This window comes from Pleurodeles waltl, chromosome 3_1 (assembly GCF_031143425.1).
Source record: "Pleurodeles waltl isolate 20211129_DDA chromosome 3_1, aPleWal1.hap1.20221129, whole genome shotgun sequence".
Lineage (NCBI taxonomy): Eukaryota > Metazoa > Chordata > Amphibia > Caudata > Salamandridae > Pleurodeles > Pleurodeles waltl.
In genome coordinates, this window is record NC_090440.1 from 164,548,560 (window position 1) to 164,575,684 (window position 27,125).

General features: G+C 43.1%; 1 protein-coding gene across 12 annotated transcripts in view; it reads left to right on the plus strand.

Annotated features, from left to right (window-relative positions):
• Nucleotides 1-27,125, plus strand: part of HERC1 (HECT and RLD domain containing E3 ubiquitin protein ligase family member 1) — a 1,155,039-nt gene that overhangs the window by 359,354 nt on the left and 768,560 nt on the right. For all 12 annotated transcript variants that reach the window (XM_069222059.1, XM_069222062.1, XM_069222061.1 and 9 more), the window contains exon 28: nt 15,602-15,722. In XM_069222059.1, coding sequence (XP_069078160.1) covers nt 15,602-15,722 — 121 coding nt within the window. The remainder of the gene's footprint in view (nt 1-15,601; nt 15,723-27,125) is intronic.

A 27,125-nucleotide genomic window follows, 5' to 3' on the forward strand; every position in this document is an offset into this window, starting at 1 on the left:
GATATTTACGAATAATGTAGTGTGTATACTTCAGTATATGTTTGAATAGGGTGCCCGTTAGACATATGACCTATTTCCCTAACAGCAATATCAGAAGAGAATGTGCACTCATGCCATGTGGGTGCTGGTGAGTCATAATACTGAGAAGACGTAGCACACCTGAGCAGGAATAATGAGCACAGTTTGCTGATTCAGCATGATTGCTGATACTGGAATGGGACAATCAGTGATCCAATCTTTAAGAAATTGATTCAGTTTATGAAAACTCCATGGATGTAATTGCTTAGATGGAATATCAGTCCTGAAGAATAGGGTTTACCCCTTGAAGCATGTGTTGGTTGGTTGTACAATAGTTTCAAATAAATATGGAATTGTATAAAATTGCACAGAAGTAGTAATGTGGACTAATTTTGAAATAAGAAATGATTGCAGTATTTGAATATTAAAGATTATCATATACCTCCATAGGTTGGACTTTAACTTGTATGAGACCACTCAGGCTGGTTTTGGCGCTGAAGTATGTATTCAAGATATTGCACATGTTTTTCTGAAAATCATAGAAGTGTAATACAATTTAAAATCATCAAATCTAATCCCACCTTCAATCTTAGTTTTGTTCGGTTTTGCTAAAGCAGTTCAGGAAGTCTCTTTGTTACTTAAATAGATATGAACATAAACTAGCACACAATTTAAAAACATTATTCATAATTTTAAGACAGCATTGAAAGAATAAAAATGCTTATTTGGAACAACCGTCATGTTTTTAATACTGCGCCTACCCCTCTGTGAAAGTGAAAGCAGAGACCAGTTTGACAATAAATCGTATAACTTGGCGTTTAGGGAGGAAACCTTTAAGTGAACAGTTTTGCAAAGTCTAGAGGCAAACCAGGCACCCAGTTATTTAATCTTAATCGAGTTTTATCTAGAATTGCAATCATTAAACATACATCTCATGCACAAAGGTGAAGCTATAACTTTGGTCTTTCTTAGCTTTAGTGTAGAACCTGAAAGCTATGAATTCAAGTCAAAGGTCCAATATCTGTGCAAATTGTTTACAATCATAATTTAATAAAAAAAAATTGTATATAGTTTTTACAAATATTCAGGTTGGTATTGGGCTTAGGAATGAGTGTTGAGTGTCTTCTATGAAACTACCTTTGTGATTGTGTAAGAAGAAGTATGTAATTCTTTAGAATCAAATAAAAGAAAAGGGCTGGAGGTAAGCGCAATAGATAGCCCATAAGGACTAAGGGCCAGATGTAGGTACATTCCAATTTGCGACTTGCAGATTGCGAGTCAGAGCGACTCACAATTTGCAAGTCGCAAATTGGAATGTAGAATGGTGTCCCTGACACCATCTGCGACTCGCAAGGGGGTCGCAAAGGCCGACCTCATTAATATTCATGAGGTAGGTCGCAATCTGCGACCATCTTGCGAGTGGCGGCATTCACAGGGATGTCTGTGACTGCTTTTTAATAAAGCAGTTTTGTTTTTATAATGCAGCCTGTTTTTCCTTAAAGGAAAACGAGATGCATTACAAAAATGAAAAATGAAACGTGTTTGTTTCATTTTTTCAGAGCAGGCAGTGGTCCATAGGGCCACTGCCGGCTCTGAAAAAATGTTTGCAGTTCGATTCACCAAGAGGAAGGGGTCCTCTGTGGCCCCCCTCCCTTTTGCGAATGGGTTACCACCCATTTCAAATGGGTGCAATCTGCGATTGGTTTGCGACCGTGTTCGTGGTCACAAAGCAATCTGGCATTGCACTGCGACTCGCAATTAGGAAGGGGGCTCCCCTTCCTAATTGCGACTCGCAAAACCGTTTTGCGATTCGGTAACCAGGTTACCGAATCGCGAAACGGGTTTTGTGCATTGCAAAGTGCATTTTGCAAGTCGCAAACAGCAAAAATCGCTGTTTGCGACGTGCAAAATGCTTCCTACATCTGGCCCTAAGAGCCTTGACGATCTTCTAAAATGTAATTGCTTGTAGAACTTCCTGAACAGAGATATTTTTTTTTTCAAGGACTTCATTATCCGCTTAATGTAAAATCTGTTTGGGGAGATTAGGAAAAAAAATAATTAAAGTCCTGGTCTGATGTAGTATTACTGGGATAAAGAACCTCATAAAATTGTTCAAAAGAGATTAAAATAGTTTTGTGAAAAAGGACATTAGAATTTTCAAACTCATTATTAATACTGCTGATTTATTTATACTCACTTTAGAGTTTTAGATAATTAACCTTTTTATTAAGTCCAACAAGAAATTTTGTTTTAATATGCACATAAAAACATTGCAAGGGTCAGAGGTAATAATCTTATTTAACTCAAATTAGTGATTCCTTTCAAAGGGTGTGTAGTTTTGGAAGTCCATTAAATGTGTTCCAGGACTATATTATTTTCATTTAAATATTTGTACTGAGAATTTGATGTAAAGATGTAACAAAACTCCAATGGGAGCCTTAAAGGTGTCCATGGATTTATTGAATTGAGAATGTTCTTTACCAAATGTACTACCCTTTGATTAAGTCATTATATGAACTATGATGGGTATTAAACTGCCACATAGTTGATTTGGGACAAATATCAACAGAATAAATCTATGACATACAGCACTAAAGCATTATCACATAAAAACAATTCCCAGACTCGGCGAGTATAAACATTGCAATAAACCTTGAATAATGAAAATGAAATTAATTCTGGATCGAGAGTCATGATTATCTGAGTAGAAGCAAAATTCCAAAGAATCTAGGTTAAGCTTTCTCCATACATCAAACAATGTCCTAGGGGCAATTGTCATTTTAAAAGCGTGATGCGATTTATCAGGTAGAAATGTAATTTTAAATTCTCTATCTAAAAGTGTGTCTAAAATTTGATTAAAATATCCTCTAAAATTTAATATTAACTATAGAGCCAAGACAGCTTTAACACTATTCCTAAAATAAAGATATGGTATAACTGGACCATAGACATTAAAAAGGGGCAGGTATATTTTCTTCAAGTTTAGAGTGCCCATTATCCAACATACCTCCTCATCACACTCCTGGTATAATACTTCAAACTTAGGGATTTGTGGCATAAGATTGTAACCGAACATCCTCAATCTCTGTGACCACAATTGGGACAAGAAAATATTGCCCACTCAATTTCTCTTTAATTTTAAGGATTCTGCTTCATTACATTTAGTTTCCTGTAAAATAACATAATCTGTACATGAAATCTAGAAAGATGTATCAGTACCTTTTTCTTTAGTTGGGATTTCTGAGCTCTTGAATATTCTGGGAAACAATGTTAACTGTAAGTTATGAAGATACACCTGTTACTAGGAACAAAGAACAAATTTGACAATCTGTAAAAACCAAACAAAAACAAGAGGCAAGTAAATGAAAAAAGTTTGTGAATAAATAACAAAACACAAGTGTAAACTGAAACATTAGAGAATAAAGTTGTAGACGTGAGAAGGAATTTAGAAAAAACAGAAAAACGTGTAACGTAAATATCATTACACATCAAAAGAAAGAAACTCGATCCTAGAGAAACAAGCACAACTCCGAAAATTGCATGTGACAGCAGCCCAACCAACAAAAACAATGCATTTGAGGCACAAAAGAGCACACATAATTACAAAACTAGGATTTGGCTGGGACGTTTCCATATGGGAAGATAAAAAAATTTGTAGATTGTCCCTTAGTTTGACAGGATCTTCAATAGACCTAGTAGAGCCATTGCGAGTTATTTTGCAGAAACACAGAAACAAAATGCTGTATCACAGAATAAAACAAATTATTGTATGAAGAAATATTATTATGTCAGAAGAGTGTTTTGACTAGAAAGCACAGTGGCCTAAAAAACGAAATGGCAGCCAGAGCATCCAGTATTGAAAGGTGTCTCAATAAACAAGAAAAACATTTTATAGACTAAAGACAACATCCTGGCCACGCAGGGGAAGTCCATCCACTTTACTGTTGTAGAAAACAGACATTCACTGAGGTACGAAGAGCTTAGTAGCATCAGGAAATCTCTCAGGAAAGGGCAGTTGGGCTACTCGCATCCCTGCCGTTTGAGACCCATTGCACCAAGGGACCAGTCTAGCTCACTGTGGCTGGATTAAAAAAAAAATGTTCTCCTTAGCACAGCACTGGCTGTCTGTCTCCATTGGTGGAAGCTGCTGTTTTTCTTCACAGGCTGTCTTATTGTTTGGTCTGGCATAAAAGACACCTAAATGTTTGCAAAAGACTACTTGTTGACCATTCTAAAATCTCATAGTGGCCATAGAGCCCACCCATTACCACTTGTTGGTTTTATTGTCATTTGCTTTGCTTCATATATGATGGCTTGCCTTCATATTCTTGTCTGTCCCTCTCCTGGAGCATAACCTTTCGACTGGCTGACATTCCCCTGCTCACATTTAGGGAGCTACTTTCTTTTTCTATTAAGCATTCCATGAGTGTGCATATGTTTTCATTCTTTCTCTGTGCTGCTCCACCTAAAAAAAACATTGGAACCCCTGTTGCTTCTCCTTCTCCTTCTCCCACCTGCTTCTACGGCTTTCCCCTACCACATGCTGGCCTGTAAATAAAATGCGTTTACTTTCATTTTCTGGGAGGGCCAAGCAGCTTCCATTTGCTGGTTGGCCACTCCATATTCCAAAAACACATTTCACATGCCTCTGTACCACGTCCATTTCCTGTTACTTAGCCCGCACCCACTCCTAATCTGCTCATCCATTAACCGTCTCCCCCAAACCCTCCCCCGATGATCCTTCACAATTTTTTTTCCGGTTTAGAGTGCCTAACCTCTGCCATTTGCTATCATTCCACATTCCAAAAAGTTGCTTGGGCGCTTGCAAAGTTTTTTTAGTTTTTTTTATTTATCTGTGCACAATGGAGCCGCCATCTTCAGTCAATGTCATTTTGAGGATGTGTGTTTGCATGGTGGTTCATGCATGCTCATATATTATCTTGCATTTTCTATTCTTTTTTTTTTTTTTTTTACTGGTGATGCACATTAACAGTAAAAACCATGGACCAAGCCAAAAGGTAAATAAGATTAGATCTGTTGGTATTGACAATACTTCTTTTTTTCCTAGTGCTCTGTGGCACTATAGCTTAATTTTTTCCTCCGCGAAATAGTGGTGAAGCCAGTACCTGTGAAGAGGATGCAGCTTTCTTGTAACTGTGTATTGCTCCTCAGCCAGAACTGTGCTGTTTTGCTGAGAACCTGTGTTTGAAATCCAGCCACGATGAGCTGGATTTGTAAATGTGAGGTTGGGTACAATTAAGAGTGTCGCAATAAACAGAATGGTACAGCACACACTGGAGTGGCTGTGAGATGAAAGCCAATGAATGCCTCCCGAGCAGGTATATATCATAGTCCTAGTCACTCAAACATAACAGCTGTCGCTTCTTTTTGCCCATCATAAAATTTGTTAGTAAAGTGTTGGGCTTTAGGAAAATGTATTGAAAAAAACATCCCTTAGAAAATAGAAAAAAATGCAGCACGAGTAGCTCATTAATAGCACTTGTAGGCCGAGTTCAGGTAAGGAATATATCAAGCCATTTTTTAGAGAACTGTCTAGTAACAGTGTCTACAAACATACCATTATAATGTATACGGCTATGACCTGATGATCTAAATAATTATGGTTTCAATTGTCGTCTAAACCTAATATGATCGTGATGACTTACCCCAGGTATATATTTTAACTTTGTCAAGTCTTGACATGAGTCGTTTAAGAAATATAGGAAATTTACAGGCTGTTTTCAAATACTGTTAACTGTCCAATGGTATCATGCTACACTTGCCAACCCTTGCAAGATATTCACAAAATGTGACTTTTTTTTGTTAAAAGTTGCCAGCTGCGTTTTAAGCCTTTTGTAGTTTTGGTACGTTCATTGTGGCAGGTCTAGATATTTTCTGGTCATGTAATCCAGGTGCAGAGTAATAAACATGTTAACACTACCACCTCATGGAATCCCTAAGCAATCTTCGCAGTGTTTTGTAATAAAACAAATTACCTGTTACTGTGTGTTGTAATTTACTGGTGCAAAGGCAGTTGTGTCCAACATAACCACAAGGGTTTGTAGTAGACTAATGGAGTCTGGCCAACATGTTAGGATCCATTTATAATCCTATTAAGCCATCTGCCTGCAAATAAACACTACTTTGCCTAAATGTCAGCATAGGATTCAGCTATATATTTACAAGAAAAGATCCTTCTGGTTTGAATGCTAGTATGGTTTTCTGCTTAATGAAGATGGCTTGATGTTTACGTCCTCCACATTACAGAGGTGATGTGGATGATGTAAAAACCATCCCCATTGAGATGGTTAGGTCTTTTAAAGTCAAAGTTGTCTAAAATCCCTCTTATGTTATTATTTTTTTGAACTTCCTTTTCGTCAATCTCTTATTGCATGTTGGTGGTTTGTAATACCTGTACTACTTCCAAAGCTAGGATAGTAGTTCAAATATTCTTCCGGGCTGTGACCTATTGCTTGAGTCTTCTTGGTTGGCTGGTGCTTAAAGCTTTCTCAAGTACAGGGAAAATTGGATGGGGGAAGTGATCAGACCATTCCACTAGGATTGACAAATTGGGTGAAATTTTCTGTTCTTTTGCAATTAAGAAATTCATGCTATATGTGTGAGGGGTAGCACACCTTCGAATGTGATTGTTAATTATTAAGTGTGAGGGGAGGAACAGGTCAAATACCAGCAGAAAAAGTTTGTTAGACCTCATCTTTCTGACAGAAACTCGGCTTAAGTCATTAGAAGTGATTAAATCTGCTTGACAGCAGATGTGAAGTTGTGCAGTATGTATTGTAGGGAGGATTGTAAAGTGCTGGTGATGAGTCTCAATAGGTTTTATTTATGTAACGTTTTCCAAGTGAATACCCCTCCCCAAGGGGTGGTGTTTTCCTTTTTGTTACCAAACTGATGATAGGAATGGGGGTATCCATGTAAAAATAGGATCGGGTTCGGCTACTGAAAGTCTGTGCAACATTGAGCTTGTCATATACTTCGAGGAACTCAATGGGATCAGCATCCATCAGATTAACTGGCTCCAGACCCATCATACTGATCACTTTGAACAGACATGTCCATTCTAGTAAATCGAATGCTTTCTCGCCATCCAACAAAGAGGTTTTTTTCTTTGGGCAAATTCGATGTTTAAGTGCATATAATGTAAGTAACATATGAGCATTGGCTCTGCATCGCTGGGTAGAATCAACTTGTTGGTGAGTATGCGTGTCAATATCTCATTTTCTGATGGGGATCTCTATCCAAAGATTCTTCACCTTCCGAATGTTCCACTAGTTGTCAGACTGGATCCAGAAACCTTTGAGCAGTACCCCTACATGCCGGTAGTTGCCACTGCAAGGCTCCATACTGACACTGTTCTGCTCTGGAAATTACGTGGGGTCCGTTATGGGTACCAGTCCACTCCTGAGCACTGACGTCAGTTTATTATTTTCCACACAACCAGACATGGATCCAGCGCTACCTCTTGTCTCTTTAAGACCCCTTTACTTGAAAATTTAGAGTGTGTAAGGGAAATCGTTCCTCCCAAAACTACATGTTTTGAACAATATAAGAACTGTTGCAAGAAGATGTTTGTGTCATACTCTTCAGGTGTTCCTGGGGTCAAGTCACGATTCTACTGCAGTGACTGCACGTTGATGAACCCCATATGGCACAGCAAGTGAAAACTCTAGGTCACGAAAACCCATGAGCCCAAAGTCCATACAGGACAGCAAAAACCCCCCAAGGTTGGTCTCAGTACCATTCCCGGTACAGACGTCACAGGAGTCGATCCCAAGGTCGATCGTCATTGTTTTGTAAAACTTATGGTAAGTCGAAGACCAAACAGAAAAAAATCTAATCTGTCCTTTCCCACCAGTCTCATGCCTGAGAAGGTGCGTGGATGTTGTCGGCCCTCTGGATCTCACTCCCGAAGTTGGTGCTTATCCTGCACCTTCTTCAGGCCCAACCAGAATTTCCAGAGCCGCCTGCGTGACTGAGGCACATGAAACAGCTTTGTGAGGCAATACTCTCACTTTCCAGATCCCTTCTGGCTCTCTCTGGGGTGCCTGTAGGCCACAAGGAGCTGAGAGGCCCTCCATCTAGGACACTGCCAGTTGGTTTGTCCTCAGCACCAAATGGACACTCTAAACCCATCACTGCGCCTCCTCCGGCTCTAGAACCCACACTGGTTCCTGGATGTCAATGCCGATGCCAACTCCTGCAATGCCAGAGGACGATGTGCCCATTGTGTTTTTTGAGTTGGCGCCGCTCTGACATAGATCCAAGCCATGCGCCACTTCTTTCGAACTGCATTCTTCTCCATCTGACCTGCTTAGCTGCACACCTCTGCAAGGCCGATCTATTATCCTACATTCTTTGTTTGGGATGGGTTCAGAGTTTGGCCCTGAGATCCAACAATGCCATTTGCCTGTTGGGCTACTATTGCTACACACTCCGTGATTCACCTTCTCAAGTCCTACCAGGCATTTTGAAAGACCATTGCCCTGTCCTAACTGAAACCATGCAAGATGACTGGAACACATCCAAATTCACCATCTGTTGCGGCTTGGTTACCACAGATTCCATCAGGCGAGCCATTGCCACTAATGTTATTATCCGTCTCCACACCTGGTTGTATTCAGCAGGCTTTTCAAGCGATTTCCAGTTGCCCTTTATTGAGATGGCCTTTGGGAAGATTCGCCTCTTTGTGGAAAAAAGGCATCTTCCACAGATTCGAATAGCAGCCCCAAAGCAACCTTCCTGGGCTCATCTGCCCCCCTCACCAGCATCATCCTCGTTCCTTTTGCAGTTTCTGCAGAACTACCCCATACCGACAGCCACTCCAGCCTCTGCAGGGTGCCCTGCAGTTTCAGGGCTATGGCACTCACTGACCCCACAGTCAGGTGGTATTGCAACATGTAACCCATGCAAGGAGACACTACGCCTCTCGAAATGGCTGACCTATGAAGGAATTTTCCTAGTGGTGAGCCACCTGGACAAGCTGAGCTGTCGCCGCCTAGTGGATCATAAGTCTTATGAATACATAGGGGTTGGCAGCCCAATTTTAACCCTCTTTAGTCTTGGGCAATATACCAAACTGTAAGAAAAAGCAACTCTCGAGGGATCAATTATCTAACCTCTTTTATGCCAATAATACATACATTATTATTGTGCTGCTTAGTTATATTTCTTTTTTTGTTCATCAATTGCTCATTTAGAACTCTCTGGGATATCCACCAAAAATCACTGTAATTCCTACTTATTTAAAATCCAAATTTACAACAAACATATACTTTCTCCAAAACATTCAAATTATTGTCCATACATTATCCTTATATCTCTATTTTTCTTGACAGCCATTATCCACAAATATATGGCATAATCCAGGTCCATCTGATCAGATAGGCCAGTGGTTCCCAACCTGTGGTCCGGGGACCCCTGGGGGTCCGCAAAGCCTTCTCAGGGGGTCCGCGAGAGCCTAGAAAATTAAAAAATATTAACAAATATGGACAAATTAGGTCCCCAGCTTCCAGTAATGACTCAGGCAGGGGTCTCCGGATTCCAATGATGATTCAGAGGGGGTCCCTGGGTTCCATTAATGTTAAAGTGGGGGTCCACAGAAATCAAAAGGTTGGGAACCACTGAGATAGGCCATTATCTAAGCGCCTGTTATCACAGTCCACTATTATTGTGGAAAAACCGATGGTCTTCACCACCATACATCAGTATCAAGCATTCAATAAGGAGTCCAGATACAATGGTGGCAAAGACCATCAGTTTTTCTTTGAACCATCTCACCCTCTAAGGATGAGAAGTCACTCCATCACTTGGACCCCTTAGGAGCAGTGAGCTTTTACATCAATCAATCAGCTCTTTGTGAGCTTTGCAGGAGCAAAATAAGGCAATGAAGTGCAGAAAAGAACTGTCTCCCACTGCATCATGCTCTGCATTAAGATCTGCTATGCACTGGCTAACAAGCAGCATCCGTAAGGGCTGCGTGTTCATTCTACCAGGCCTGTCCTGCACATCTGTCAGACCGCTACATGGAAGTCACTCCATACTTTCAATAAACCATTACTGTCTGGATACCCAGGTTCGGCAAGAGGGGCATTTAGCCAGCTTTGAGTCCATTCACAAAACCACCTCCAAATAGGTACTGCTTTAGTATAGTTTCAAAAGGTGAGGAATTTGCAATTAAAAGTCTCTATCAAAAGAATAAGTTACTTACCTTCGTTCACGCTCTTTCTGGTAGAGACTCTCTAACTGCAGATTCCCCACCAACCCTCTCATCCTCCCCATTCTGTGAATTGGACTCTACCCTTAAGTTTAGGAACCTGCAAATAAGTCAAAGGCAATTTACTATTGGTCCTCTGCATCCATGGGTGCTGACCAGTATGCAAGATTGGGCCCTCCACAATATTTTCTAGAGTGAAACTGCATCAGTGCAGAGTTGCACAGCGCCATCTACCAGTGTGTTGAGATGCTGCTCAAAAGATTTTAGATCAAGTCTGACGCCTGTCAGGAATAGTCAAAAGGTGAGGAATCTGCCTTTAAATAGAGCCTTTTCTAGAAAGAATGGTACCTAAGGTAAATTACTTTTTCATCTGGTTGCAGTGTGTAGAATTGGCTTTGTTTGAGGTTCTGAGGTTCTAACCTGCCTTTCATGTTGTGGTATCAAAGTTGCCCTAACACTGGGAGCCCGTATCGCATAGCCCGTTAAGCTTCAACACCTGTGGGGCTAAAGAAAAATAGCTCCTTTTTTCCCCTCATCAGTTGACAAGCTTTATTTATTCAAAACTTTTTTTCAGTGTGCAATGTCACCTCATAAAACCACGGAATGTAAACCTTGTATGATATTCTGTATCATTTGATTATTCTTAATGACACTACTATTTTAACACAGATGGTTTCAGATATTTGCACTCTTATCTGTTCAGCCTTCGAGCATCCTGATAAGGGTAGGGATTGTCACCCACAAATGTCTGATGGAATCACATGAGGTGTGCCTCTGGTGTCAAGGGTTCGGCTACATCTTCTAGTTGTGTTTGGAGCTTGCCCTGATGAATCTGAAGGTGAATTAGTACTACAAAGCCAAGCTTTGTCATTGAACATCATTGAAAATCACATTAAGGCTGCTCCCACGTGAAGTCAAGGACTCTGACCTGTTTCCGTTTTTTGAGGCTTGGCCAGCGACAGATCTTCATCACACTCCAAGTTTTGGGATAAGTCCAGATTGAATAATAAAGCACAAAAAGTCGAAGGAGTCCTTGTGCCAGCCTCACTACTCTCCCTCTGAGAAGTTGCAAGGATGTCAGTGTGCCTTGTGGTGTCGCACCCGGTCCCCAGATGATGACCAGATTCCACAGCTGATTCCAGGTCATTCGGTGACAGCACAACAAATAAAGGCTTTTAAGGAAGCTATGCTTTGCATCTTTTGCAACTTAGTGGTTCCCTCTTGCGTGACATTGCTCCCCACATGTTCGCAGAGGCCTCTAGCCGGGTTACCACTGGAGCCTCTTCCCTCAGCACTGACTATGCCTACTGTTTCTGCTTCGGGCGTAGAGCTGATCTGACACCCAGCGCCAATATCCATAAAGGTTCCTGCTGCATCAATGCTGGCACGGACATGTGAGTATGACATTGAGCCCGTAGTTATGTCTGATGCAGAATTAAATCGTGCCTGACCTTGAGCAAAAGCTATGTACTTGTTCAGTTCCTATGCGCCAGGCCCACATCTCTTCAGAATCAAACAAAACATTGCCTTTGCCTACCGTTCACCCTGCGGTACTCCATGAACTATTTAAATCGAACTCTGATAAGAACCAGCCTGCATTTTGGGGTTTTGGGGGAGGGGGTAGAATGATTTTTCCCCAGAAGTATGATGGCGACAATTTCTGTGTGGACCTAGAAGAGGCTGCTGGCTTAGATATGTCCCCTGACACAGGCATGGTCTCACCCCTGGCCTTTCTACTGAAGAGTCGGGGTCCTTCGCCATGGTTATTAAAAGGCCAACCAAAGTCCTGGATCTGCAACTACCTTCAATTTAAGTTAAAACAAATGTGTTTATAGGTCCTACAACCTGTACAACCTTCCTCAGAACCCATCTTTCTGTTTAATGAGGCTCTTACTGTTACTGATACCCTCAGAGGCACTTGGGCAAAATCTTGATTTGTGCCCACCAGTAAATAGATGAGCAGCACATCACCATAAGTCAGCTTCTGGTGACCCTGTCTTCCTTACACAGTAGTCTATTCTGGAGAGGCTGGTGGTACAGGCCTCCATCAGCAGAATCAATCTCAGTTCTTTCCCTCTGACCTCATCAGATGGTCAAAGAGGATTAAGGCATTCTGAAAACGAATATTTTCCTCAGCCAGCTTTGCCTTTCGATCCATCAATGCTAGCTGCTGCTTAGAACGCTATTCTCATGCTTTATATGACTGTGTAGTGTGTGCTGAAACCCTGGCAGTTTCAGAGGTGTTCAGGAATATGGTACAGGCTATTAAGATGGCCAGGTCCTAGTGAAGTAAGTCATCGCTGTGGGCTGGATGCCACTGCCTGCTTGAGCAGAGCAGTCTGTACCAGTGTGGTGCTTTGACGCCTCCCGTGGATGAGATCCACAGGCTACTCTGGTGATGTTCAAGAATCACTAATGAACATACTATTTGATGGCACGTATCTCTTTGGAGATCAGGCAGACTCTGCCCTGGTGCACTTCAAGGAAAAGTGGGGTCACAACGCACTTCCTCAGCCTTTCTGTGCCCATGTGGCCATAACCCATTCTGAGGGCTCGGAAGGTGCTTGGCTCAAAGACAATGCCAAGCCCACCACAGCAATTGACCCCCTTGCCCTTTATTGGCTTGGGTCAGGGATCCAGCTAGCAAGGTCCAAGCTCTTAAGGGCAGTGTACTTCTCAGCCCCCTGCTTCTTCTGCCGTCACCACCAAACCGATTCAGCTTTCTCTTGGCAGCACATGACCATCAATTTGTAGGCATCATAACATATGGCTGACTGACTGAGAACATATTACCTCCCTAGGTGGCAGGCCCTCCCGTTCCTCAGATAGTCCAGTAAGGATATGCCCTACTTTCCCTGTCCAATCTGCTTCATATTCCACCGACAGCAGTCACAGTACCATTTATCCATTTTGCAGTGGGAGGTTGAGGATAAAGGAGATAGTGAGGGCCCCAGCATGGGAAATAGGGACTGGATGTTACTCCTGATATTTCTCTGTGGTGAAGAACAGAGGCCCTTGTCCTATTATAGATCTTTGTCCTCTCAATTACCATCTACCTGCATGCAGATGTGCTGCTCAAGTTTCCAGATCCAGTTTAATGCCTGGAGATGTATTCAGAAGGTGGGGAATCTGTGGTCAGCTAAAGTCTCTATCAGAAAGAGCGTTACCAAAGGTAAATAATTTGTTAATCGAAGGGGGTATTCCTCTGTACTAATCTACTATGCATTGGCCAAGAAGCATTCCCTAGAAGGTCTGAGGGCTCATTCGACTAAAGACAAGTCTGCCACAACTGCGCTGGCACACTGAGTTCCAGTTCTGAACATCAGAGTGTGATGTGGGTGTCAATCCACACGTTAACAACGCATTACTTGCTCGATAGCCAGGTCTGACCAGAAGCCCACTTCACCCGTTCAGTTCTGCAGGACTTTTTGGTCTGAGCCATTTCACAGGCTCTTACTGATATCCTTCACAGGCCCACAACTTTGGGAGATGCTGCTTTGTTATCTTTGCACAAGTTGAGGAAACTGTGATTAGAGGTATCCCTCAGAAGAACAGGTTACTTGCCTTTACTAGGGCTCTGCATGGTGAATATTCTGTCTAACTGCAAATTTGTCCCCGTTCTGTGAAATGGACTCCTTTCTCCATTCATAAAAGATCTATAAATAGATCCCAATTCAGAGATTTGCACACTGTTGTATCTGATTACTTTTCAAGCTCCGCATTTGATGGTGTGGACAAGCTCAATAAAGAAAATTATGTCCGCATATGTGGCTGTAGCATCCTCTCCGGGTGGGGCACAGACCCGCACATCACCTCTTGCTGGCACAGAGGAGTAATACCATCTGGGGCATAGTCACATGGTGAGGAGTGTGTATTAGCTAGTGTATCTACCAGAAAGAGTGTTACCGAAGTCAAGTATCGAGTTCATGAAGGAATCCTGCCTGTTGGCACATTATTCTAATGCTTTGTGGGGATTTGCTGCTTCAAAGATACTATGACTTCCTGCTTGCTGATACACATCAGTTATCAAATTATATAACAATGGTATGGGTGCTGTTGTACACTCCAGCATTGCATTCCATTTGCTCAGTCATAGTTCTCAGAAAGGACCCTTGTAGAGGACTTTCAGATGATGTGCAAGCCAAAGGTTTACATCTGCCTCTCAGTGGACCTCTTCTGTTTGTGTATAAATCATTAGAGTGTGTGAAACAGTTTAAAGCTACTGCAAAGGCTTTGGGACTGTCATCCTCACTACTTTAGGCAAGGTTTTGGCTGTTAGCAGTTACAATAAGCCTTTCAACAGCAATAGTCACAGCAACACTGTATAAATCTTACAGAGGTAGAGAAACATTACCAAAGGTAAGTAGCTTCTTCTTCTGTGCCGTGTTTCCTGATCACATTTCCTGATTCTATTATATGCTTCACCCTCAGTGGGAGGTACTAAAGCATGCCATTCTGTGGGGAGAGAAATGTATAGAGTGCTAATAAGTTATAGTTGTTTTCCACTAAAGTGGTTCTACAGTTGCTGCCACGATTTTCTCCAAACTGTTCCATAAAAAGGTAGTCCACTTTTTACCTTGCAATCCATCATTTAAAGGTGAAAGGAGCAGGGCTCTCAGAAGGGAAAAAAAACCTCTTTGTTTAACTGAACCCATTATTAAGCACCATATGGAAGTGTTGCTAGCAGACCTTTGTCCTAGTAGCTACGTTGCCTATTGCTAGATCAGCAGTACCTAATTTAATATCTCCCTCCATGATCTCTCTTGGAGTTGAAGTATATTCTCTAATGGTAAATGCATTCTGCTGCCTTAATCACTACTTTGTCTTCATTACCTTCAGCTGCACACTCTCACCTTGGTCATTAAATGGTCTCATTCACTTAAGGTGAAAGATTCCATTTAAAACTGTTGGTCTATTATTGACATAATATGTTTTATGTTTATCTTCTGGGAGGAATTTTAACTTTACTTTACAAAACAGTTTACTAGAGAAAATCAAATGTATATATTTAACCCCATAGCCTTAGAAGCTCTGACCATGTTGCCTTTTAAAACTGGAATATAAAAAATACTATTTATTGTTTGGGTAGAGCATGTTACTTTTTCCATCCTAAAATCACCCTATAATTTAAAATGCATAAATTTTTGTCCCCATAACCGTTCTAAATTTTTAACAAAGTAGGAACATAAATATTTCTCTTTTGACTGTATTTTAACTATTCTGTCTTAGTCACCTTTAAAAGAATGACATGGAAGTATTACCTTTGTTATACAGCTTCTGTTTTTTCAGTTTCTAATTTGAATCCTTTTTTAAATTAGTGGAGATAAACTGCCTTTGTTTAATTCTTAGGATGGTATAAGGGCGGCTAAAAGAACAATACAGATTGAAATTCAGATGGCTGTGCATAAGATTTATCAGCAGTTGTCTGCGACACTGGAAAGAGCTTTGCAGGCAAACAAGCATCATATTGGTAAGTGAATCCAACATGTCGATTAGGTGAGGTACTTGTTGATGTTAAATATTAATAGCCATTCAAGAAACCCCCTCTATGTGGCCTGGCTTAGTTTTCTGGGTGATTTATGTAGCTGTTAACAAAGTTCATTAAATTATATTTCTGTCAGTACTTCTTTGCGGTGGTGATTTTGTAGTAACAGCATGCACAACCATTTGGCGTCAAATGTGCTAAACCATTTCTCATGGACTCAGATTGGGTACAACCCTTAGATACATATGACCCTTAGTTTCTTACACTTTATATAAATTCAAGATTCATGCTTCTCTCCCACATCTGCCTTCTTTTTGCCTTATTTGTAGAGGATAATTGGGTGTCAGGTTCCCAAAATCAAAAGTTTCCTTCTTGGCTCCACATTCTGCAAGGTTTTAAGGATTGCTGGTGACTGTAGCTAAATGGACTGACTGCTGAGCTCTGGTGCTGGATCCATTTCAGGGCTCCCCTTTACCTGACTTGTAGGGAAGAGGGGCCATACTATGGACTATAGAAATCCTGGTAAATTTTCTATTGAAGCCTGGAAACTCAAGGATTGTTTTCCTCCTCTGGCTGTAATAGTACACGTGAAGTTTGAAGCTCTCAGCAGTGAATTCCCACAGATCTGCCAGCACAGGCAATTGACTGTAGTCAAGAAACGTATGACGGCACAACACAGAACCAGATGAGATCACAAGTGGTACCCAGCAGTCTGATCTCTGGCAGAGAAAAGGAATGGTAGCAACACAGAGATGTATAATTCCAAGACATTCAAAAGTGATGTTGTGGAAACAGTCTTCCGTGATAGAGAAAGCTCTAGGAGAAACACACATTATAGCAGCCTACATGTGTAGGTGAGCTTTGAAAAACAAGTTGAAGTTTGGGAAACTACTCACATGAAAAGTGTAACCTGCTTAGAGGACATTTGAAATTGGAGATCCCTGCTACACATCCCTTTGAGTTAAATGGAAAAGCAAAGTGCTTTGAAATGATAAAATTAAAAAACACATGATGACGGATGGAATGCTCAAAAATATCCTAGCTACTGGCACTTGCATCAGGCTGCATTATAGTTCATTGTTTGACCTCTGCCTTGCTTCAGACAGGGAGCTACCATGATCAAATCAGTCTTGGTCCTGCTACATTAATATCAATGTAACTTTAACTGTCTGACTATGTCCTCTTTGAAGGCAAATTAAACAATCGAAAGATTGATTTCAACTTTATTGTTCCTGGGCAGTGAGGTGTAGAACGATCAGATGAAGCAAAACAGGTCCCATATTTGGACATAAATGCTTCACTTAGTTATGTTAAAACAACAGGTAATGGGTAGAATGCTTGCAAAATTCTTGTCCATTTGTTATTGCTCAGAGATACGTTCCATTCCAACATTCCAAGCATGGTGTAACCTGCTGGAAAATAATTTTGTCTTTTACCGTAAGGAACAATCTAGACCAAGCTACTACCCTCATAACAAGAAAATAAGGAACCTGTGACCAGTTTCAGTCTGGTAAAGCCTCATCGTTGAGGCTCTTTTGAGTGATGGCAAAATGGTAAGTGGCTGTTCAAGGAGGCAGCAATAGGAATTGGGCTATTTAAATGTTTTTTTGCAAACCAGAAAGATGTCCACAAAATCAAGCGAAGACGGGCATATGTGTTGGAGTCATGAAAAGTTACAGTTTTGTAATCTTCTGTGGTGGTGCTTGAGAAGGGTACTTTCCCTCCTACCATCTGGGAAGATACTGTGGCTTTTTTCATTGACTGTGACCCTCTGGACGTTGGAGCATACTGCCTACTGTCATTGCTGAACCTAGATTGTAAAATATTAGGAAGAAGAACTCGCAAACCTGATACTGCATCCGGTCAACCACAACCAGAGCAATTTGATCCTTTGCAGGAGTATCACTCTAGATATCTGCAGACCGTTCCATGTCATTAGTGGCATACCACCACGATTGGTTTGGGTGACTGCTACACAGCTCTTGTATGCGAACGTCACAAACTGAATGAAAAAGACAAAGCAGTGTCAGATGCCTGGGCCATCCAGTGTGTAGGGCTGCCCTCTTTTTGCCTTTGCTCTTTGCCCTAGCCTTGGAGCTCTTTACTTACTGTATGAGACAGAAAGGGAAGCAGTGATATGCCTTGGGGGCTATATACATGTGCTGTTTTCGTTTTATGTAGACAATGTGCTATTATACATGACTGATGAAGTGGTGGGACTGCCACAGTTTTTGCAAGAGTTAAATTTGGTTAATGGAGTCTCAACCCAGAGATCACTAGAACCAAATTGTGTCTTTTTCTGCAGACAGCACAGGCCTTCACTCACGTCATCACTCAAGGCTCATCACTGGAGTAGCATGGGCTCAAATCGTAGTGTAGTAGGATATATATAGAGACCTGATGATGTGATCCTTGGAAATCTGGGTTAGGCAGTAACTGCTGGAGCTTCCAAAGCTTTGTGGAAAAAGCACCCTCCTCTCTATAATAGGATGTGTGATAATCTTCCAGATTGTGCTTCTTTCCAGAATTTTTCATAATTTTGCTATTATAACAGTGAAACTCAAGAAGTACCCTTCTTTAAGGAAATAATGACTTAGCTGACAGAATTCATATGGAAGGCATGCCAGTGCAGAATGACGCTGCAAAACTTGTCCTTACACCTAGATGAAGGAGGTCTGGGTGCTTAAGATTTTTTAAGCTATTACGTGTCCGCACAGGTGCAGTAAATGAATAGTGGGTAATAAGGAGAACTCCAGGATCAAGGGAGCTCTGTTGCTCAGGAACAAGAGCCCTCAGCACCAATTTGGGTGTCATGCTTCATCCTCTGGCTTTCTTCTCGTTTGGCTGATGCTGCAATGCCCGACGGGCCCCTCAGGCACGGGGACTTAGCCGGAGATCTTTTAAATATGCCAAGAATGAAGTAGATGGAACGGGTGCTCAAAATGTATATTGGTGATGGAAGGTGAGAATAAAAGTAACTAAGAGGTGCCCTAAAACTAAATTTAGTGAGGGTCTCTATTGTTATGATTAAAAACAACAAGATGGAACCACTGATTGATGCAGTGGTCAGTAGCTGTATCAGTACTGTGTCAAAATAATGGTGGGCATGTTTCTTGTCTCTTTTGTGGATCGGGGCAATTTATGAGGACCAGTAAACCTGAGCTACGTAAAAGTGTCAATCACTCGACAGAGGTGGGCTACCGGATACCAGTTGTCTTCCTAGTCACTCTAGAATGGACCTATTATATGAATAAAAGGAAAATAAGCACAATCAGTCACAATGCATATTCTAAATAGCACTTGTGTTTCTGGTGAGGCTCACACCATGAAGGTGCAGTGTTGCTCTTTGTGATGGTAATTACACTGAAGACCAAACAAATCAAACAAACAAGACAATGAGATAGACCCCTATAGTGTCACACTGTAAGCACTCAAGTGAAAATGCAGCTTATAGATATGTAGTTGAGGCTTACAGATCCATCCGGTAAGTAGTGATTGACAATGCTTACCCTAGTAGGGTCTGTCAAGTGCCATCTGGGTAATCACTGAGTGGCGCTAATAAGCTGCTCAAAATCTTAAACAAAAGATTAGAAAACCTAAGAAATTACATGGTAACCATGGTATCAAGATGTGGGGGCTCAGAAAAATCAGTGAAGCAATCACGGAATCCAGGCTCGTACTTATAAGATGTCAGCTATGCTCCTCTCTACAACCTACCCCTCTCCGCGAAAAAGGCATCAGCGGCTGCTTAAATTCCTTTAGCAAGATGAGGAAAGCAGACACAGATCTGTCACGTAGATTCCACAAGCTGGATGGGCTTGCGCTACCCTATGTGTGCTACACACAGTAGGCACCATCTTGGACTACCCGGATGGCTCTTAACAGCGTCTTTACTGTATGGATGTAACCCAGGTAACCTTAGAATTTTGGGGATAAATAATTAAACTTGCACAGGCGGCTGTTAGGACAAATAACAACCAGCTCATATGATGATATTGTGTCAAATGAATGCAGCGTGGTGATTGCACATATGTTTACCTACCTCCGCACCTCATAATGGGCACCATCTTGAAGTGTGCTGATGGCTCCCAAAAGCTTCCTTTGTGTCTGTATGTAACCCCGTTATTAATAATGTGGTGCAGTCATGCAGAACAGTCTGTTGCTACAGTTTAAAGATATGTGAACTTCAAATGGTAAGCAGCCACATAAAATCCATCATACTAGAAGTGTATTGGCAATCACACTTAAGCAATGTAAAAACAAAAAAACATAAAAGTGATAAATGAAGGGGATATCAAAGTTATGTCCAAGGCGCAGAGAAGACTAGCGCAGTTTCACATACATACCGAAAGTTGTCAAGTCTGCTACACAAACCCTATGGACTGTGAGGGTATATTCATGCAGAAAAACCTGAAGAGTAGCAAGAATAAAAGGCCCTTATTAGGGGTAAGAGTGTTTCAAAGTAGGCCTACTTGGGGATCTGGTGTCTCAAGATGTACATCCGGAATTCCTCAAGGGAAATAATCGTGAGGATCTCGGTGTTTTGAACTGAGGTACTTCAACAAACATATGCGGGTCTCGTCATTCAAACTGGTATTACCTGTCGACGACAGGCAGTAAATCCACCCCTGTTCCCGCCGGAACAGTTGTTGTTTGGACATATATTGGTGGGACTCTTAGATTGTCCAACATAAGTAATGTGCTGTGTCCTAGCTTCAAAAACTGTGAACTCATTCTGGTTGTAAGCTTCCTGCACTTAATCCCGCTGCGATGTTCCGTAATCCAGATCTTTACAGTCTGGTAGTCATACCTATGTGCGTCCACTGTATAAGGGCTGCCTTTGCTCAGTTTTGCATTCTTCATTACGGAGTGAAGAAAGCACTCTTCCAAATTGCATCATTGTAGATTAGGATGGTGTTGGAAAAAGATGTAGACTAACCCTGCTTCTGAAGGGTTTGAACTCTCTGAAGAGTAGATACAATATTTGATTGCCCCTTTGTCCAATGCTCTTGGTAAATCAAAGGGCAAAGCCAGTAGCCAATATGCTCCTATTCTCACTTATTTGGTTTGCTATTGGAATATTACTTCATCATTGTCTGGTTCCTCGTGGCCTTTAAGTGAGTATGAAGAAGAAACTGTTCATGGTATTCACTGTGTATACAGGCCATTGGGAGGAAGAGGCTTGCTGTTTGTAAATGCAGCATTTTGAAAAGGGAGTTAACTTAATCATTATGGTAACTTTTAAATGTCATTTTCTCCAATTTAAAAACGTTCAGCTACGTAATTTTTTCTCATGCTCCAATATTGAGTTAACAAGGATTTTATTTAAGAGTTAAATACCTCAGTGCTTCAGTTCATCGTCTGTGTGCCCCAGCCTGGGTCATAAATGTGACTGAGCTCTGCTCCTTATCAGGCCCTGCAGCCTGTTGATAGCGTAAAATAAACACAGCCTTCCCTTAACTTTAAAAGGAGAATGTATACCTGTGCTTAATTAAAATTGAGATCAAGGCTGTGAGCTACTCTGAAGGTGTCTGTGAGCCCCTGGCAGCTCACAAGTTAAACAAGTTGGAGGCGCCTGAGCTATATATACTTCTCAGTTATTGGTTAAGGATTTCCAATCTTTAGTGTCAGCTCTTCAGGAAGAAGTTGATTGCTCTGAAATATTTTCCAACATGGAGGTGCAGGCCAAGTTCCTTTCAGATGTCTCTTGTGACATTCTGAAAGTATCTGCCATTTCTATGATCTCCAGCATGGCTGCCAGCCACCAGATATATCTGAGAAGTTGAAAGACAGAGGGCCTCAAAGCGGAAATGCTCTATATGCCCTTCTCTGGAAATAAATTGTTTGGAGATCAATAAAAGGATATTCTTTAAAGAGCTTTTGAAGATCATACATGTGCACAATTATTCAGGGCCCAACTCAAGCCAGAACCCCCTCAAAGGAATACTAGGGTTAGTTGTCAGAAAGTTTTCGAATTAGATATTCAAGCAGTAAAAAAGTAAAATCAGCCCTATTCTGGCAGGGGTCAGAATACTAAGCCCCCCTCTTTCTCCACCAAAGCCCATGGAGCACTCCTGATTAAGCCGAGCTCCTGTTCGGAAGACTCATACCCTTTTTTCTTCAAAAGTGGCAAGGAAATGTTTCTGAAGCATGAGTTCCAAAAGTATTAGAAAAAGGGTAAACATTGAAATTCGAGGAAGCCGCTCCAGACTCTAGTCCAGTTCCTTTAAGAGTTTCAGAGGCTCTAGTAAAACGTCAGCTTCATCTCAGGAGATATTGAAACTCTTAAGGAAAAATGCAATATGTCCAGTTCCAAGAAAAGGATTTTATTCCATTGCTTTCCTGGTGCTTACCATCAAATGCTACGGGATATCTAAGGGAGTTGTAGGGAGTGTGTGCCCACCCCCCGCCCCACCCATTTCTGAAGGTAATCGATGGCTGTCATATTGTCCGTCCAGACAAGAACAACATTGCCTATCATGTGAGGTAGAAAAGACCTCAATGCTAGGTGAATAGCTAGAAGTTCCAGAAAGTTGATGTGGAGGTCCGGGTGTTTTGGTTCCCATTGTCCCTGGAAGGTCAGATCTTGTAAGTGTGCACCCCAACCCATTGTAGCAATCCTCTGCATAACTGGATCAAAGAAAGCCCCACCCTGAAACACTTTTTTGGTGTTTCACCACTGCAGAGACCAACAAGTGTGGCAGTCGATAAACACTAGATCGTCCCAGTGACCCTCTGCCCAAGACCACTGTTGCGCTAAGCATTACTGCAATGGACGCATGTGTAGCCTGGCATGGGGTACTATGGCAGTGCGAGAGGCTATCATGCCTAGGAGGCGCATGACTGATCTGATTGTGAGCTGTTGATTTGGTTGGAAAAAAGGGAGCAGTCCCTGAAAGGACTGGATCCTGGCAGGGTTTGGATAGGCTATGTCTACCTCTGAGTTGAGAATAACCCCTAAGTAGGCTTGGAGGTGGGTTTTTGTGATGTTGCTTGTAAACCCTAACTGATGAAGGTCTGTTGTGGCCTCTGTGTGTTTGCAACATTGCTGGTGGGTAGCACTCTTGATCAGACAGTTGTCCAGGTAAGGTAAAATGTGGACGCCCTGTCTGCGCAGGTGTGCCGCCACCACAGCAAGGCACTTGATAAACACCTGAGGTGCAGTAGTAACTCTGAAGAGGAGCACTTTGAATTGGTAACTGTAGGCGGCTGGCTCCGTTTATGGTGCACCCCTACGGTGTGGCACCCTATACTGAGTTCAGGCAACCCTTAGTGATAGTAAATATGTGTCCAGATAGCAGAAACTCTCTAGGGGTAGCTGAGGCGAGCAGCAAAAGCTCATCCAAGAGGAATGTAAAGCACTTGCAATACCACATTAGTCAGATAGTAACTTACAAGAAAGAACCACACCTCGTTTGCAAAAATAAAGGATACTTTATTACAGCACTACTACTAAACTGACATCGGTATATCTCCTTTTGGAAATATTACATACCGTATCAGCATGAAAATAACCATCAGAAATAGCATATGCATATACAGGGCCCTAAGGGAGGACCAAACAATTGTCTAAAAAAATGGAATGTGAAAGTCTGACTTCAGCCAAGGTAAATGTGGTGGTTAGCTAGGTGCTGTGGCAGTTGGAACCCCCAGAGGTAAGTACAGCAGGTGACCCCAGCAACCATGAGTAAGTCAGTTCCCCACCCAGTTGTCGCATAGGCTAACACAGAGAGTTGTGGTTGGAATTTGTGGAATTCATGACCCTTCCTAGCCAACTCTGAGCAAACCAGCAGTTGGATGGAGAGTGCTCCTACCCCAGTACCCGGGTGAAGAGGGGAGAAGGGACTCTCCCTGAGGACTGTGTATGCCTCAGATTGTTGAGCGGCTGTCGTGACCCGTGGACCAGGCCGGCGGAACCTAGAGACGGATGCTGGACTTTGAGGACCTGCAAAGGAAGGGGACAGAGTCCAGCACCAGGTGGTACAGGTGGCATTGCCCACCCTCCTGACAATGAAATTCCTGCAAGTCAGTGGGAGGAGAAGTCCAGCTGCGGGGTCCTTCTGCGGAACCTCTCTGTAGGCAAAGAGAAGGTAAGGTAGTGGGATATCCCATCTTCTCCTAAGTAATTCTGAGAGTCCCATGATCATACCTTTTAGGGTTTTTTTGAACCTCTCAACCAACCCATTTCCCTGTGGGTGATATGGAGTGGTGAATTTATAGGTTACACCACATTCCTTCCCTATGGCTTTGAGGTATCCAGTCATGAAGTTTGTACCTCTGTCGGATACAACCTCCTCAGGAAAGCCCACCCTGGAAAAGATTCCCAGGAGGATCTAAGGGGAATGGTCTCTGGGTACCTGGTGGCATCCACCATCACCAGAATAAACCTGTTCCCAGATGCAGTTGGAGGGTCGGGGGGGCAACAATGGAACCCCTACCCTTTTAAAGGGAGCCCCAACCACTCAAAGTGGAATTAAGGGGGCCTTTGTAGTGCCACCTGTCTTGCCACTGGCTTGGCAGGTGAGACAGTAGCGACAAAACTCCCTTGTGTCCTCAGATATGCGGGGCCAGTGAAAGTGTGACAAGTCTGTCCTAAGTCTTACTTTGCTCAAGATGTCCTGCAAGGGGAATGTCATGGGCTAAGGTGAAAAGGAACTCCTTAAATTTCTAAGGTATGACTAACCTCCTGGTGGCACCAGGTTTGGGGTTTCTAGCCTCAGAGTAAAGAAGCCCATTTTCCCAATAGACCCTGTGGGGTCCGCTGACATCCCCTGCCTCCTGTTCAGCAGCTTGCTACCTGAGTCCTTCAAGAGAGGGACAAGACCTTCTGCTCCAAGCTCAGTTCTTCCCTAGAGGCCCCCCCGGCACCCAAGAGCTCTGCTATGTCAGCACCCAGTTCCTCTGATGCAGGTTCCTCACAAATGGTGAGATCAGAGGAGACCGATCCTTACTGGAGTCCTTCCCCTTCTTAAATCTCGTCTTGGGAGCTGACTAGTCCATATTTTCAGACTCCAGTGCTCCTAATTATCTTTGTCTCCTGGCCTGTGCTCTTGTTGTCACAAATACATTGGCAGGAATTCCCAGCATTGCTGCATGGGTCTGCAGCTCCACTTCAGCCCAGGCTGAGGTCGCTAAATCAGTGCCCATCATACAATTAACAGGAATGAAAGAGGACACTACAACTCTTTTAAGGTCAGTAAACCCTGCACTCCCCACCTAAGGTTAACAACTGCTGTGGGGTGGCACTGAGTGATGTTGTCTGCGTTGGTAACTTAGTAGCTCTCACCAAGTAGATTTGCTCAGGGGGCACCAGTTTTTCAGTCACCATAGTGACACTGGTGCCTGTGACCCTGTAAGCCACTGCCTCAGTACCGTTAATCATGGGGTGCTGCCTGTATTTCCTCATATTAGGAGGCTAGGCAGCCAGAGTGGCAAGGGGAATGCCACCCTCTGATATCAAGACAGTCTCAGTGGTTTCTCTGACTAGGCCAGAGTCCACTGCATTCCCCAAGGTGAACCCAGCTGCACCCTTAGTTGAAGTAATACCACCAGCACTATTGCTAGGGGCACTACTGGGAGTGTTAGTACACTTAGTTATTTTCTTAGGACAGGCGCCGGACACAGGGAGTCACAAGGAGGCCTTACCAGTCCTGCAAAACAGAAGTCCCACGTCTCAGGAGTTGCAGGACAGCAGCTGATCTTCGGTTTGCAGAGTCCTGGAGTCCAGGGCTTCCTGGAGCCTGAAGATCCCCAGAGAAAGAGTCAACATTTGTTGGGAAGTGCAACAGTCGCGGTGCACAGGGGTGCCAGTCTAGTGACAGGAGCAAGGATCTACAGCCTCCCAACTTGGATAGAAGATAAACAGGACCTGGAGGAGGCCACAGACCCATCACTTGTGAAGCAGGATCTTCGGATGTCCAGTGGCAGCAGACCTCATCAACTGGTTGATGATGCCTTGAGGTGCCTGCAGACGCAGGGGAGTGACTCCTTCACTCCAAGGGAGATTCCTTCGTGCTTCCTGGTGCAAACAGAGTCCTTGTGACCCTGGAGGATGCACAGCCTTGGATGTTGCAGAATTCTTGCAGGATCTGGAAAAACAATGTTGCAGTGGAAGCCTTCCCAACAGAAACAAACTTGTTCTGTTCCAGGCGAAGACCAGCAGTGGTTCCAGAGACCAGGGTCAGAAGATGTGTAGCAAAGAGTTCCTTGTAGAGTCTTGCTTGATGAATCTGAGGACCCACCCGCGAAGGAGCCCTTCAATAACTCTAAAAGGGGGTTGGTCACTCTCTGCAGTGATCTACCTATCAGAGGGGGTCAGGGACGTCACTTTCCTGGCCTAACCAACCAGATGCCCCCAGGGGCCTCTGCCCATCTTATTTTCAAGATGGCAGAATCAACTGGCCACCTGGCAGAACTCTGGGCACCGCCCTAGGGTAGGAGCTGGGTAGGAGGGGGGGGGAGGAGGGGGGGTTCTCGCCTGTCCTTTGTGTAGTTTCAGGTCAGAGCAGGAACCTAGATTCCTGCACTGATGCAAACCAGATTATGCAATGAGGGCACCAAATGTGCCCTTCAAAGCAGTCTGGTGGGGATCAGAGTCCACCCCACCCCAGCCCTTAGACACCTAATACACAGGGAGAGGTGGTCACATCTCTCCCTTGTATGAAATCCTTTGTTCTGCTCCTCCAGCCTGAGCCTGGCTCATCAGCAGGAAGGAAGAACAGTGTCTGGGGTCAGCAGCAGCACGGGCTGGCAGCTTGCCCCGTAAGGCTACACAGGCAGATCTGGGGGCTCCTCTAGGGAATCTCAGAGATCATGGTATCCTGCAGCTAGCACTGGAATCAGCGTAGTTGCATGATTCCACCATGTTTGAAACCAAACGTACCTAGTTTGGGAATAGCCATTATGTAGTTGAACCACTCATGTTGACCAGTGTACACTACATACCTTAAGATGGCTTCCCAGCACTTACAGAGTCCAGGAATTGGCCTGGAGTCTGTAGGTGGACCCTGCTCATGCAAGGGTAACCTCACACTTAGAGACACGCACCCTGCCCTTGGGCTGAAGATAATGTCTATGTGCAGTGGTTAGGTTTGGTAGTGAAAGGGTGCATGCACCCTTTCAAGCAGCCTGCAATGTCAGGCCTGCAGTCGCAGTTTGCATAGGCTCCAATGAGTGGCATAATACATGCAGCAGCCCATAGGGGACCACTAGTGTTCCATTGTCCTTGCTAGGTACCATATACTAAGGACTGACATGGGTGCACCAGTATGCCAATTGTGGGTGTGAAAGGTAACCCACAACTTAATTTAAGGGCGAGAGCACTGTCACTGGGGTCCTGGTTAGCAGGATCTCAGTGAACTACAGTGCAAGCACACTGATATCAGGCTC